The 16,354-nt window shown below is 37.5% G+C and overlaps 2 protein-coding genes across 3 annotated transcripts; one reads left to right on the forward strand and one right to left on the reverse strand.

The window, feature by feature from the left end:
- Window positions 1–993: 993 nt before the first annotated feature.
- On the reverse strand, window positions 994–6,390 carry LOC124184761. Its single transcript, XM_046574828.1, has one exon. It carries the CDS (start codon window positions 5,965–5,967, stop codon window positions 2,590–2,592), a length of 3,378 nt encoding a protein of 1,125 aa, XP_046430784.1. The 5' UTR covers window positions 5,968–6,390; the 3' UTR covers window positions 994–2,589.
- A 1,842-nt stretch (window positions 6,391–8,232) lies between these two features.
- On the forward strand, window positions 8,233–9,421 carry LOC124184762 (holotricin-3-like). Of its 2 annotated transcripts, none has more exons than XM_046574829.1 (3): window positions 8,233–8,338; window positions 8,454–8,734; window positions 8,824–9,421. In XM_046574829.1, exons 1-3 carry the CDS (start codon window positions 8,327–8,329, stop codon window positions 9,002–9,004), a joined length of 474 nt encoding a protein of 157 aa, XP_046430785.1. In that variant the 5' UTR covers window positions 8,233–8,326; the 3' UTR covers window positions 9,005–9,421. The 2 variants fall into 2 exon arrangements, with proteins under 2 accessions (XP_046430785.1, XP_046430786.1); XM_046574830.1 differs by having other exon boundaries at window positions 8,454–8,674.
- The last annotated feature ends 6,933 nt before the right edge of the window (window positions 9,422–16,354 follow it).

Here is a 16,354-nt window from a genome sequence, read left to right on the forward strand (position 1 = left end):
TAGGGGAACGTGGGGCACGACGGACCCTCTGAAAAATATGCCAAAAAAAAAAAAAAAAATGTACAAAAAAAAGGTTTCATTCAATAGTTTCATAATTGATAGTTTATCATCGGTTAGTAAACAAAATTGCGTATTTCGGGAAAAATGGAATACTTTAAAAGTTTTAAAAAATAACAGCATTTACATCATTTTTTGGAGGGGGTCCGTTGTGCCCTGGAATTTTTTTTTTTTTACTTATGGAAATGTAATGATGAATTTTTTCGAGATAGATCATAACAACTTGTAGCCGGTGCTCAACAGCTACAAAAAATAATTAGCGTTTTAGGGGATCGGTCGCGCCCTACGTTCCCCTACATTGTTGCAATATTACCCCATAATATTATCGCAATCTTGCCAGAACCTCCACTTGGTACAGGACGTAGCAGCATTGTCACAGCATTTCTGCAAAGTAACTGTAACATTTCTAATCTTGCAAAACGAAACTGATGCAATCTTGAGGCAGCATGACATGCTGTATGGGTAAGATACCGTGAATAACTAGCCCGGATTATTCGACGGTGATCTAAACCGCTGTGAAAAATGTAAAGTGAGTGTATCTAGCTATCTCTTAACCGCAAATGCCAACTCATTCATCATTTTTTAATTAAACAGCAAATGAATAAGACTTATAATGACTCAGCTGAACAAACATTTCGGTGATTGAGGTATGATTGTTAAATGTCTCGAGTAATACTATATCCGACTTATAATACGACAAGGCGTGACTATATCCAAGCAAAGGAAGCAAGTATATTCAGAGTAATTGATCAATCATGAAAAAAGTGGACAAAAACATAAGTAAATGGCTATGAAAGTGCGCCCTATAACTACGATTAAGATCACGCGCAATTTTGCCGAGACGATAACAGCAGCATAGCATCCTTTAAATAACTTTTATAACAATTACCGAATAATCGGGGTAGTGGTATAAATGCGAAAGTCAAATAGGTTCAAAGTTCGATTTATTGTCAGACATAAAATGCCAGGCGACATCCGTTTATAATACATAAGATTAGTTTTTCATTAATTTTCATAGTTATACCCTAAATACTTAAACATAACACAGCTCCCGTTAAACAATCAACAAACTCTAGGAGCTGTGGATTTGTGAATTCATCATTAGAATTACCATAGTAATAACAGCAACAACAATATTCATCTGCTACAAAAAACAACAACTTTTTCAAACTCATCCAAGTCTTTAATCGCTTTTTACTATTGATTGATTTTTGTTTTACAGCAACTCATATTTGAACGGTATTTGAAAGAAAATTCTTCGATATAATTTTTGAGTCTGTCGCTTGATTTCAGAATCAGCCATTTCGAAACCGAATTTGCGTGAAGCAAAATTTCGATGCCAATGAAAATTACTACGCGATGCTGACCTTGGCTGACTCAGTGTTTTAACGTATAAAGAAGCTAACTTGAAATTTAATTTGAAGACGGGTTTATTTATTATCCTCTGAATATACATTGAAAAATTTTCACATAAAAAATTCGTTCGATTCAAAGATGTACAAAATATGTACATAAATTTTGTTTCGGCAAGTATAACAATATGCACTACAGTAAGGATATCCCCACAGTTGTTTGTTGCTAAATTGTGAAGGTGACTTTTTTCCTAAGATCATTGCATGTGTCAAGATATCTTGAGCGTGGTGTCACGTGCCTGATTCAAGAGTTTTTACGAGAATCCCCCTCATTCTCTTGTGAAACGTCGATTCGATTTGAAATTTTTTTTGATATGTTCGTTTTGATTTTAGGAAGTGTGTTCTAGTCAGTGAGGACCGATAAATTGTCACGTAAATTAATAATCGAATAATTTGCAGCGTGCAATCTCAAAGGCATCTCGTGGCGAAGAAAATTGATCAAAAACCTGTGCAATATTTTGAGTAGCTGTCCAGAGGGCACCTTCCGACAATAGCAGGACAATCTTACGAAAAATTTGATATGGGTTCAAAGTTTTGCGAAAGAGTGAAATGGATTATCGTAACAACTCTTAATGTCGGTTATGTAATACCACGGTTAAATACCTCGAGCGTAGAAGCGATCGGTTGACTGAAACACCTTCTAAAAACTTTTGCTGGAGCTTCATGTTATACAGATATGCAAAAGAACTTCGAACAGACTCTACGTATTCACTGCAAAGATGAGAAATTTATTATCACATCTAAATAGAAACTGCTCCGTAATCTCCAGAATATGTATTTAATGTAAAAAAATTTAATTGATGCAAATAACCATTGGGTGATTTAAGCTAATATTTAGTTAGATTCAGGAAATCACGAGATAATTACTGTTTTAGTCAAGTCGAAGAATTTTATCTCCTCCATTGAGGGCGTATGGTAAAAAAATTATAACGATTGTTTTCAAAAGACTCTTACAAAATATACGAAACAGATGGTTCAAGTTCAAAAATAACGAACAAACAAAAAATATTCATATAACCAGTGTTGTACAATATCTAGATAATTTTAAGTAAGACAATCGTCTTAGATAACTGTATTATCTTATTTTCTTATACAACACTGCTAACTAGTATAAGTATTTTCAATATTGCTGAGTGTATCCAGTAAGGTGTACCGGACCCTCCGGGCTAAGTTGTTTCCTTTCGGAAACCGTAACCGTTGCGACTTTGTTCCTGTACTCTTTGACCTTGACCTTTTCAGTATCACTTTCAGGCTGGTCAGTGAACTCCGTTAGCTTTTCATCATAATGATAGGGTGCCGGTTCTGGGACCACGAGTAGATCCAACACTTCTTCATTGGCAGCCGGTGGATTCATTTCCTTCAATTCCTGTGACTTTTCGCTCCCCTTACCATTCTCATAATCATAATCGTTTTGACTAAAGCCAAAGAAGTCGTGAGCACTTTTGGGATCATCAAATCTAAGCGTTGACTTGTCCTCGATATGAGGCATGGAGTGTATTTGGACGGGCGCCTGATGCTGCTCGTTCGTGCTCTCATCGAATCTTCTTCCGTTGAGACGAGGTTTCGCCAGCGTGTAGTGTTGACTGAAAATTGGCTCTCGACCCGGTTGGTCATAGATTTTTTTTCCAAACTGACTACCGTCCTTATTTCCGGGTATGTGAACTCCTTCGTTAGTAGCTTGTCTCTGGTATGACTCCCTAGGTTCATACTGATGTGGACTTGAAGGACTTGAAGGGATTGAGGACACTTGAACGTGCTGCGAATTGGCATTCGGTCCACGGCTTTCGTAATTACTTTGATGATTCGCATATGGGTATTCGTCAGAGGTATACCGATGATTCTCTACTTCAGACGGTTGGTCAGTACGCTGTTCTTGAATGTTATCTCGCGACCGCGTTGTGTCATGGCTAGCCTGCGCCCTACTTTCCTGAGAATCGTATCTAGCTGATGGGAAGTAAGGCGCGTGTGGTTCCTGTGTTGTATCCGATTCCTGGCCACTCGCAAGTCTCGGGTATTCGTTCTCTGCGTTCCGAGGTTCGGAAGAATATTCTTTATAAGGTTCCTGTTCATTTTTCTGTTGATATTTACCACGCATCGTTTTAGAGGCAGAGTCGTACCCAGGCACGAAATATTGTACAGGTTTAGTTTGCTCGCCTTCGCTGGAACCTGCATTAGGAGATGCGCTTTCAACAGGAATATCAGTTTCCGGGGTGGATTCAACTAGCGGAAGTTCAGCTACGTTAGTTTGCTCGGTGCTATCAAATACGAAGTCAAACGGAGCTGGCCAAGCCTGAATATCTTTGGATTCACCATCGTGAAGACTTTTCATAGTGAGTTTCTGTGGCAGTCCAATCGACGCCTGTTCATCCTCATTTGGGTTTTTCTTTTCCACCGGCGATTCTTTCTCAGATTCTTCAGCCTCTTTTGGCTTTGAATTATAATTGTAAGACATAATTCGTTCTAAGCCAGTCATACCGTCATTGTGACCATAAACGTACGTAACCGGCGAATAGTAAGGCATAAAACTCTTGAAGTCGAAATGATACAAAGGTATGTCTTTCTTTTCGGTGGAGCTTTCGTCTTTTGATTTCTCATTCTTGTCCTCCGATTCTCCGTCTGAGTCTTGTTTCAATTCAGATTTAGGGCTTTGATCCACATCCGACGCTTGAGTTGAGCTTTCAAGATCATAATCTGGCTCTTGATTTTTCATGTAAGGCTCATATGGGCCATAAGATTCCGAGTAATCAGGACTTTTCGAGCCTTCGTTACGCTGGGGTGCTGATTCGTCCTGGTCGTTAGCGTTCTCCAATTTCTCTGCCGATTGCGTGCTCTCTTCGGGCCTATCTTCTAGTTCATACTCTTCGTACTTCAGTTCTGGAGCTGGCGAAGAGTACTTTTCCTTCAGTTGTGCCAAGTGATCGTCAAAATCTTCCCTATTCCGTTCATCGTGATTCCTTTCCCACCAGGGCTTTGATTCCGTTTTGTAATTCTCCGAATCCTGCGTCTTTTCAGGGATATATAAACCCGTATTGGGATCTTTGAATTTGACGAAGTAATCGGCAATGTTTTCATCAATCTGCCCCTGGTCTTCTAAGCTTTCTCCATAACTATTCTGCAGACTTTCCGATTTTGAAGTACCGTCATGTCTTGAAATTGGCAGTGATTGTTCCTCTTCATTGTTGTAGCTACTATGTCTTGGAGGAAAGTCTTCATACTCTTCTTGTCTTTTCGGCTCTTCATCGTACTCAAAGTGTTGTTTAGGACTTCTTTCATCCTCAAACTCGTACCTTTGAGGATGCTCTTCTTCATCTTCAGCGTTCGACGGTTTCTCCTGACCATGCGAGAAATTCTCGTACCTTTCCTTCGGGTCCTCGGCGTTTATCTCCAATTTTACTTCATCATCTCGATCTACGTTCACTCTCTCCAGTTCTCTCGGCCTGTCAATATGCGTTTCATCTCTCGCCGCAATTTCCTTCTCACGATTTGTAAACCGCTCATCCGTATGTTCATGTTCTTGTTGCTGCTTCGCAAGTAGCTCTTCGTGTTCCTTCAGTTTATCAGAATAAGCCTTTTGTCGCTCCTCCAGCTGTTGAAGTCTCTCATCCAATCCCTTCTGCCAATTGACCTCTGGCATATGCCCGCCATTGGGTAACGCAAAATACACATCTTTGTCGCTCTTGAGATCTTTATTTTCGACATTGAATGTTACCATGTCTTGTTTGTTTCTGTATTCAGTTTCAACCTCCTGCTTTATGAGATTAGGAGGTTTGGCCGGTAGAGTTCCTGAAGTCGTCGAAGGCGTGCGGGTGGGTGGCAGTAACGGAATTAGGTTGGGAACTATTGGACTTGGTATTTTCGCCAAGGTTGGCTTTGGTGCAGGAGCGGGAGCCGGTGCCGGTGCAGATGCAGGAGCTCCAGCTGCACTATTTCCGTGGAAAAGCTGCTCGTACTGAACCAGTTGTCCAGGAAGATTATTATTCGCGTTTGCACCGAAATTGACAACTCCCGTAAGTCTAATGGTTTCCCGTTGTGTCGGTTGAGGTGGCAACGAGCGCGGAACAGACTTTGGACGCGAAGGTGCTGCTGGCGCAGCGGGTTTCGGTGGAGCTGCCGGTGCTGCGGCTGGTTTTGCAGGGGCGACTGGTACTGCGGGCGGTGCAGGCGGAGTCTGAGACGATGGGGATGGATTGGGAAGCGAAGCAACCTGGACTGGTGTCAAGGTGTAACCCAAAGCATTCGCCAGACCCCGGACGATGAAACCCAAAGTACGTTTGTCCCGCGGCCTTTCATTTTCATCATAAACTACTTCCGCATCCTCCGAGTCTTCGTAGGAAACGGTAGACCGGAGGCGTCTGCTTAGGATACTCTCTACTTTTTCCGTTTGATCGCCATTATTGAGGCCATCGAAATTTGCAGCGTATCTCCGAACTTCGCTCCAGTACTGAGCGAGGCAGCTCTGGGCGCATAATAACAAAAGCAAAACAACGTGGAATTTCATTATTAATGAGTTAATGGTAACGACTTCACTACACTTGTCAACTTGAATACTTTTTCAACATGTTGGTAATTAGAATTACTGAATTGTCTCCAGAGCACTGATTAAGTCGCCTGGCACAGCTTTATCTAAGCACAACGGATTATTTTTTCACTCTTGTCACAAAAACAGTATACAGTCCTTGAATTGATGCGATTAGTACAACCACTTAGGTCCGAGCACAACTAATTATTCGTATAGTATCTTTACTTTCAAAATACATGAACTAACGATCGGTTTATTATAAATATTTCGACAATAAGTACTCGGAAATGGTTGCCTGACTCCGAGGAGAACTTTGACGAGTCTGCAGATGAACTGTCGACCGAGTTATTCAAACAGCGATAAGCAGTAGACTGTCGGTCTTTTCGCTTGTATTTCTGTTGGGGACTGGACTGCTGGTGGTTAGAATTTTTGCATAATATCACAAAGAAATGCGAGTTTCACCTGAATTACATGGACACACGCTCGCTGATTTGAAGCAACTGAAGCGTTACAACGACACGCTGTCAACGGTATCGGACCTATACTGTAGAAATTGGATAATCAGTGCTCAGTTAGGGAGTTAGTCACTGTAAGCATAATGGAATGGTAGGCAACTGTTAATAACTATGCTGCAATAAAAATCAATTCTTCACGCCATCGAGCATAGATTCGCTATGCGCGAGCACATGGTCCTGCAATCATTTCGCCACCAGAAAGGATCAGCACTTTTATTGATTGTTTGATTAAATTTATAACAGATCGTGCTGTCATCTGTGACAAAGTATTTGTATCAAGTTTTTCAGCACTGTGAAGTATGATGCAACCGATGATGCAAGTTTGACGACAATTGCTAACCACGAAAAAGTAGTTTAGGATTCGAAAACCGGTCGAAATGTGAAGAATTTTTGAAATTGTTGACACTAATTGATATCTCAAGTTTGACGTTTCCTTTTTACTATTCGGTAAAAATTTTGCAGTCACGGCACCAAACTCTTCTTCAACTAATTCACATATTAGCTAGAAATCCCCAGTTGCATGGCCATCGCTAAAATTACCTGCAATGTTCTGTAGGTAGCATTATCTAACGAGTAAAGTTATTTCCTTCTTTCTTTTAGTTCCTTTTCTATTTTTCCTTTTTTTTGTTCTGCAACAGATTTTTGCCAAAGTGTCGCACCAGCACGAGTCGCTTTCCTAAATAAAGCAACTCCCCAGCTTGCTGGTTGCATCTGGAGAAAGTTTCGTTGATTTCAGCTTCCTAGTCTACAGTATGTGTAGTCTAGATTCACTGCGTATACGGCAGGGCCCACGGCAGCCACAATACTTCGTCTGAGCTGATATAAAAACACGTGTTACTATCCTGGGATTACGTGAATGATGGAATCAGCAGGTGAATACCTTAGCAAACCTGCGATGGCCGGATCGAAGTTTCAACAGAACCAGTTCGGCATTGCAAATGAGTGGAGTTCCAGATTTGCCTTTTTACTTGTTCATTTTTTACAAGCCTTTCAAATTTAATGCTTGTTTCAAATTAGATTTCTCAATATCATGTCGTGTTTAGATGAACTTTTTTTTCAGGGTTGAACAAAAATGGAGCATTGATAAATATCGCAAACTTGAAATTGAATTCAATCCTAAACATTTCCGATCTAATCTTTTCTGCAATAATGTGGATTCTGTAAAGCATCCCCTTAAAAGTTCAATATACTTTTAAGGTGGCATCAACAAAAAAATTTGAGCATTTACGACAAAGATATATAATCAAGTATAGATAAATTTCTCCTAGTTATGCGCAAGAATCGATTTCCAAACAAAAAAACTAACACCAGACCAGTTAAACGACTGTCAATGTGCTGTGGTTCATAACTCACTCTTGACTGATCTGTACAGGTATATCCGTACACAAATGATATCCGTGAATGAAAATGGACGTATTACATCACTCGACTTGTTCGTGAAATGGCAAATTTAGAGAAACGCAATGAGGCCTGTAGAACGAAGTGAATTATAGTATTGATGCCCCCTCTGGTTTTCCATACTTTCTAGGTATTCAATTTAGTCTGATAGGTCCTCGTCTCACGGGATGTGAAGTTATGTACCTTAAGCAAATTTTTATGCCTATAAATGCCCTCCAACACGCCCAACGTTACATACTTGGCATATCTGTAAATGGAAGCAGCCACTTAACAGTCAGGAGGTTGTTCGTGTGAGGTATGGTCACTTCAAGATCTAGAATTTACCATAATCTAGAAAAACAAGTTAGACCTAGGCGATCTGGTATAAAAGAAGTGCTTGTGCTGCGAATGCTATCAGTTCAGCAGATCGTGTGATAACCCAAAGCATGAAGCTGTCGGTAAGACTTCTAACTCATGAAGCCGACTCATTTGGCAAAGTTTTTCGAAAGGGTTAACAAGTGACCCCCTGACGCCCCCCAAGCTAGCCAATAACAGTGTTTCAATGCGTTTTAGTTGATGTTACTGGGGCTGCTAGTCCTGGCCACGAATGCTCTAAGCCAGGAGTCAGCCTCTCCAACGAAAGTTGGCGATACCAACGAAATACCGGCAGGTGTCATAATCACCCAAGCACAGCCCATCCAGGAACCAGCACAGACGGAAGATAAGAAACTAAATAAGCGTAGCTATGGGTGGGGACCCTGGGATTGGCCCGGATATAGTCACGGATGGCCCTGGTACGTATCCTCCTTTCTTCAGAACATCTTTAAAACGCTGAACAACACTTTTTCTATAGCGTAAGGCGTTGGCAATGCACAAATTAAGATCCTAAAACCGTTTAAATATCTCAAAGCGATTCTTCGAAACAAAAACGAATATTTCCTAGGCCCGGATGGAGTCACGGCTGGGGTCACGGAGGATGGAGTGGCCACGGAGGTCACGGAGGTCACGGAGGTCACGGAGGGTATGGTGGTCACGGAGGTGGTTGGCACGGGGGTTGGTACGGTGGTCACGGTTGGCCGTGGTGGTATGGCGGGCATGGCGGTGGCTGGCACGGGAAATGGTAGACTATTTGTTCTTTTCATCTTCCACACGGTGGCCAATAAGGCGGAGCGGACGATGCCCCCGACGAAGGTCGCTGACAATGAGCTCGTGAATTTGAGGTCACTCTCTCACCCCGAGAAAGTGCGATTCAATGCGTCCCGTTAAACGCGGAGAATAGTTATCACCGTAACATCGACGCGAGCCATTTCCTGGTACACTCAACTATTCATCACCACGATCCAGCTACCGTACATTTATCATTTTACATCAATACTTGCGGCAATTTTCAATCATCGTCACTTACAATTAGTTTTTATTTTTGTATTATGATTATTATCATTATTCGTTGTTTATCTTCGCATTTTCATGCTCGGTGTTAGATTCGTTGTTTTTAACTAACTGTATACTTGTATCTACTCGGACAATAAACTAAGCGAATAACAGCCGAATGGTATCAGCCTTTCCTTTTTCGTTCACGTACCTTAACTCTTTTCTCCATATAAGCTGACAGAAGTTCTTCGCATATCGTCAAATTCCTATCCGTATCCTGTGAAAGTATACGACATCGCAAATTACAAAAAGTGGAAACGGCGGGTATAAAAACTATATTCGAAATTACCTTCAAAACGTTTGTCAGGTCTCTTATTTTTTTCAATTTGTCGCACTGATCCGTCATTGCAAGTTGCGACTAGTCTCAAAGGACTTTGAAAGTGTAATAGCGCACTGGCTACGAATCTATATGGTGGATAATATATACGGTTATATTGTTGCTTAGGAACAGGATGAAAACACAAGGAAACCAAGAAACTCTGCTCAGTTATTCAAAAATCAATGGGCAATATAGCATACGGAATCATGTTTTCGTTGATTGAGAGTCAGGCGACATGATTTAAACTCACGATATCGACGACGCGTTTCTACATATTTTGACTTGTCAGGTTTGTGATGAACTTCGTCGATTTATTTGACTTACGTACCGGTGTAGAGCGAGACAATACCTAGCGAAAAGTCGAACAAAGTGTTTCGAGATTTGGTTCATCCTTTCGCTGCTCTGATAACTCGGAGCATCCGGCAGCTGTGAAGGAAGGAATATCGATCCGAAACAAATAACCGACCGTCGGCAGTCCGGAAACGAATGTTCGATCTGAACTCCGTCGATTCGGCGAATTCAAACGGTAACAAAAGCAGGAAATTCTACAATTAGAAATTGTACTCATTGTCAGCTCGAGATCAGTCCGATGATTTGGAACGGTATGTCTTGGTCAGAGTTTAGCCTAACGTTTTAGGTAAATCTCTAAAATTTATTTATGTAGCTGGCGAATTTATATTCGATGTAGACCGAAGAAGGTTTACCTTTAGTATTCACTAATTCTAAAATAAACTAGGGTAACAATGCTCTTATTATGGTAATGTAGGGAACTCGAACGAATCTGTAGGTTAGAGATAAATTTCGTAAAGATATGCTGCGTGCTGCAATATCGTAGAATCTGTAACGAACACTGTTGACAATTGAGTCTGCAATGAAATTACCAGTGAAATGTCACTGTTTTGATCAAAAAAGGAGTGGGTCTTTGTTGCATTCAAAGAATTTAGGAAGGTGTTTAAGCATTCTGATACCTCGACGTGGAATGTAACTTGTAAATGCACGTATACTGTTACACAAAATTCTTGCTTCATGTAATTCTTAATGACATTTACAGATAATTTACAGATATAGGAAATTGCATGTATGCAAGTCATTAACGACTTCAGATGAATATTTTAGACAATTTATCTCTTTATTTCTCATCCACTCCGTGCCTGTATTTGATTACTTCGCAGTAATTGAACATTTCTATATTCACCTACGTCAAGAGCACATAAACTTTGTCAAACGTTCTGAAAATCTTTTGGAGGCGTGTGTAGCCCGAGTGCTTGTTCTGACGTATTTTAAGGTTGAAATTTCGGAAATTATATACATTAATCGTGTTCTATTTCAATTTACCGCAACCACTGCGCCACAAATAATCAAGGGGGAATTGCCTCAATGAATAATTAATTATTTATTATAGGAACAACTTACTTGTTTAATTTGGATAACGCGTAACCGATAAAAATACAAGAAAACATCACTGTAAATTTTTGAATTAGGGAATTTCTGCCTAATCGTTGGTCTCGATATAGTAACGTTACCGGGATAACATTTTGGACGGTGGAATCTAACGGTTTTGGCTCCAAATTTCTTTACGATATAGCCACACGTTCGGTCAATAAGACATTTTTATTCGTAGGGTAAACCCAGAATAAACAAATGAAAGATCGTGTATAAAGATTTTAGATGGTAATTCAAGGTTACAGTAGTGTGACGATTTGTATTGGAAATAGGAGAAGAGGGAGAGAGGGAGAGAGAGAGAAACGAGTTTGGGTCGAAATAGTTAGTAGATCTAAGTAGCTCGAGAAAATAAGACGTGTGACAATGGTGATTTGCAGCGAAACCCTGGCCAGGTAGAAATTTTAACTAAATATAGAACCGAGAACAAAAAGACCTCAACCACAATCTTTTTTATTGACATCGTCCATCGTCTTCTGTACACATCTGTATGTCAGCCGAAAACCACCTCGCTCGTCTCAGTTTTATTTTACGGATAATTTTCTCCTTACTCATCGTTTTCTTCTTTTTATTTATACATGTGTGTGTTATTTGTTATTTATTATTAGTATTTGTTTTTTTTTTTTTTTTTAAACTATCAGGCTAAGTTTGTTAGACCTGCGACGAGTAGTGTCCCTTTTAAATCGCAGAAAAAATAAAATCCTTACAGTAGTTGTTGAGGAGAAAAAAAGCGTTTTATGTACTGACTGTTCTTTTTGCAATCTTATGTTTCATCACATAAATAGATGTATTCAATCAGGTACTTAAAAGCTTGGATTCTCTGCAGTTTTATCGGTCGATGATCGATTTTCGTCAAAGACCTTGATCATCTGTTGCTGATATCAGTTGGAAGAAAATTTTCGTAAATACTATGGGAAAAGAATACAACATTGTTATTTATAGGAATTGAAAACAGAACCGCAGCAGAAGTCCGCACAGATAATACATAAAGTTATAAATTGCATTCTAACTCCATTATTTCTAAACAACATGGCACTACTTTACGTGAATGAACATCTTTTACAATCGAACACAACATATCAAATTTCCATCTGTAAAAACTTTACGTGAATTACATACATTTTTTACGTATTCTACGTATATAACTTACGTCTCCAGTTTCTTACGTAATGTATTATACGTTAGCAGCATGGCATTTGCGCAACGCAGGCGTGTATTAATTGTCAGAATCTTACTTCCGTTAGGGTTCCCAACTTAGGGATTTTCCCCCCAAATTTAGGGGGTAAATAAGTGGGATGAGATTTTTTCAGGGGCTTTATATTTTTAGGGGGTATATTTAGGGATTTTTTGAATTCGTATATATATATATATATATATATATATATATATATATATATATATTTTTATTGAGAAAAATAAAGATGTAAAAGTATAGGCCCTGGGACAATAGAAACTTAAAGCTAATCATATTTATTTGTTGACCTAGCGACTTAGCGACATCTATATAGTATAAATATATTACAACTACTTTGCGGTGATTGGTGAGTATTTTTCCTATGCTTACTGGAAATACATACGTTGATTTTTGTTTACTTGTTTAATTCAATTTTGTTATTGTACTGCTGTGTCGACAAGCAATTTGTTAATGATGCCTAAAGAAACTAAAATTAAAAAGAAGTGCAGTCAGAAGTACACGAAGATTTGGGAAATAGTTCCAGATTTAAAAAGTAAAGAAATTTCATTGCACTTTTGTAATTTATAAGTGATCAAGATAGACAATGTTAAATTCAATATTTATGATCTTTTACCATAGAATCATCGCCGTTATCAAATTCTAGCAGTACCCGTTCTTCAATAAAATTCAAAAGAGGTATTTTTTATTTTATTTAGGTACATAACTGACAATCAATGTTATGACTACGCACGTTTTTTGGAATGGATTGGTCGGGCAGTACAGGATGTTTGAGATGTCTTATTTTTTTAGGTTTTTTAAAGATTTTTTGGAGTCTGGTGTGGACATATATACAATATACATACACATATACATATACATATATATATTCATATACAAATACATATACTATAAAATATTTATAAAAAATTATGTGTTGTTGTTATTGTCATGATTGAATGTTTTCCTATTTGTTGTGATTTACTATACTTATATCTGTATCGGTACTGAAGTCATGTATCGTTATTTACAATTTATGTTTTTATTACAGGTTGGCTTGCACCTGATGTTACGAATGACACATTGGTGACTTTTAAATATTCCCGTGTAGTGTAAAATCCCATAAGAAAGATTTGCGCTGTGATGCTAAAACTGAAAAACATAAAAAAGCCACAGTCTGGGAAAACTCAGCAAAGGCATGTAAATCTATATCTGAAATACATAAGCCAGCCTTGTCAGAAAATAAAAAAAATCGCCGAGTTGAAAATGACTGCCTTTATCGCCGAGTACTGTTCTTTGTTAACGGTAGATCATTTAATTAATATACATCCTCAGTTGGATCCTTCATCAGATGCTCTAACAAGCTTTATGTTATTGTTAATAAAAAATGATGTTAATAAAAAATGTGCTTGGTCCATCAATGCTTGAAGGTTTAATTGAAGAGATAGGAGATTTTCCGTATTCGATTATTATCGATGAAAGCACTGATCTTTCGACACAAAAAGTATTATGGTGCTCTTTTTTTCACACAAGACATGGCAAGTTGTCACAACTTTCTATAAAATAATAAAGATAGTAGAATAATGTGACGCAAAAAGTGTACATGAAGCAATTATAATTTAACTCAAAAAGGATGGCTTAAAAATTGAACATATCATCGGAATCGGCGTTGATTGAGTAAACGCTACGGTACGTAAACATAATTCGGTGACTGCTATATTAAAAAGGGAACTGCCTGATTTAATTATTGTCAAACGTGTTAGCCACTCTTTGTATTTATGTGCGAACAAAGCGGCTAAACTATTACCACGCCGATTAGAATTTCTTGTGAGAGAAACCCATAATTTGTTTTCACACAGCCCTAAACGTTTGGACCACTACAAAACATTATTCGAAAAATAATTAAAGCTGCTTTTTTCAATTGCTAAATCTAATGACTATATAATGTTACATGGTAGAACAGCTTTATGATATCATGCGGAGGCTTCCTTTTAAAGTTTATTTGATTTTTCTAAAACATGAATTAAAAAATGTGACTCAATTAAATTTACTTTTTGAAAGTGACAACATTGAGCCTACCAAATTATTTGAGGATTTGTTATTGTTATACAAAAACTTGCTAAGACGACTTGTTGTACCTTCACAATTGGAAAAATTGGTGGACTGTGAATTGGTAGAATTTAATTCCCGCGAGCATCTGATGCATACAGTATCAATGCATTTCGGTTTTGATTTTCAAAATATATCACACGAACTTGAGGAAAATAATTTGTTGGATGTCAGAGAAAGATGCAAGAATTTTTTATGTGTCTGGCCGAGCAGATCCAAAAAAGGCTTCCGGATAATTTATCAATGTTAAAAATACTTGCTGATTTGCACTCAAAGGTTGCTACATCTCAGGTCAACCACGATATAACACCAATATTAATCACATTCAGCGAACTCATATTTATGTCAACAAAAATGACACCGAGTCTAAGTGGAACCAATTGAGTAACAAAACATAGTCGAATACTTTTACTTCAGCTGATTTTTATTTTAAAGTTTATAATGATTGTGACGCAGCTGGCTGTAAACGTTTTGAAAATGTCTCAAAATGCGGACTAGCATTTGTAACGATTCCAATTTCAAACGCAAGTATCGAACGCGCATTATCTCCATCTATAAAATCGTCAAAAATAAGTTGCGGAATAGACTATCTATTGAAATGTTACAAAGTGTGATGATGGGCCGATTCACCTTAAATCGAGATGGTGGATCTTGCGCAACATTTAATCCATCCGATAAAATGTTAAGTTTATTCAATGTCAACATATATGATTTCAAAAGATCTGAATCTTCAGAAGAAAACGAAATTATATTTGAAGTGTTAAATAATTTATGAATAAAAAATATTAAAAAATATTATAGCATGTTACTTATTATTTATTAATTATTATTAATTTATTATTTATTATTTTATACAGAATATTATTTTTTCAGGGGGGTTTCTAAGTAATGGGGCGATATTAGAAGTTTTTGACTTCAGTTTTAGGGATAAATATTTCTGAGAGTTGGTAACACTGACTTCCGTAGACTTATTATGGACAGAGCCATCCCTTGCCGAGAGTATAGTGAATAGTCTAGTCGATAAGCTCAAAATGATCTAAAATAGAGATACTGCTCATAAAAATATGTGCGATAGCTCATTGGATTCGGAATGACGCCTAGACAAATGTACTAAAAAATTTTATCAGCACATAAAAAGTTGCAAAAGTTATAAACAATTAAAGACGAAAAAGAAGGCATTTCGTTTTTCGCCAATATCTCATAGACTATTCATATTTCTGAAATTAAAAAAAAAGATTCTTAAAGAGGAAGAAATTTCCAATAAAAAACTCCTGACTCCCGGAACTCTATCTCCATTATTTATAATTTTAATTGAACGCTGAAAATGGGTCTCCGCGCTTCGTTTTTAGGTCGCGCGCGCGGCGTCAAAAGCGAGTACGACACGATGATTAATTTTTTTAAGGTATTGAATATTTTTTAAAAATTTGAAAAAATTATGGTGTATTTTGAACACTTCAAAAAATTTATCCTCGTTGAAAATTTTACTTAAAGTTAATTTTTCAACAAGTTAAACGATTTTTAAGTAACAAAATTTTCTCCAACTTCCGTCTTCATTGTAAATGAAAAAAAATTTTTAAATAATTGTCGCAAAAATATTTCGCTTCGTCGAGCCTTTCTTATATACATACTCAACATTATCACGCCATAAAAGTTAAAGAAATATTCATACTTTGTTTATAATAATTTTTGTACTCGAACAAAAAATGAAAAATCCAAGTAATACTGTTGAAAAAAAATTTTTTTTTCTCAATCATGATATTATCGTTTTTTTATCAATACAAGATAACAATTCATTTGCAAAAAAAAATTTTTCCGCCATTTGTTCATAAATTTTTTACAAACAAATTGATTATTTGAATATTTTTTCAAATTTTTTTTTCAGAACCTTATAAAATTAAAAATATTATGCTTTAAAAAAAAATTTTTTTTCCCAACAACAATTTTTACTTGTTTATAATCGTTTTTTTATATTTCTATTGTTTAAATAATTAGTTAAGAAATTAT

Source organism: Neodiprion fabricii, chromosome 6 (genome assembly GCF_021155785.1).
Source record: "Neodiprion fabricii isolate iyNeoFabr1 chromosome 6, iyNeoFabr1.1, whole genome shotgun sequence".
Taxonomy (NCBI): domain Eukaryota; kingdom Metazoa; phylum Arthropoda; class Insecta; order Hymenoptera; family Diprionidae; genus Neodiprion; species Neodiprion fabricii.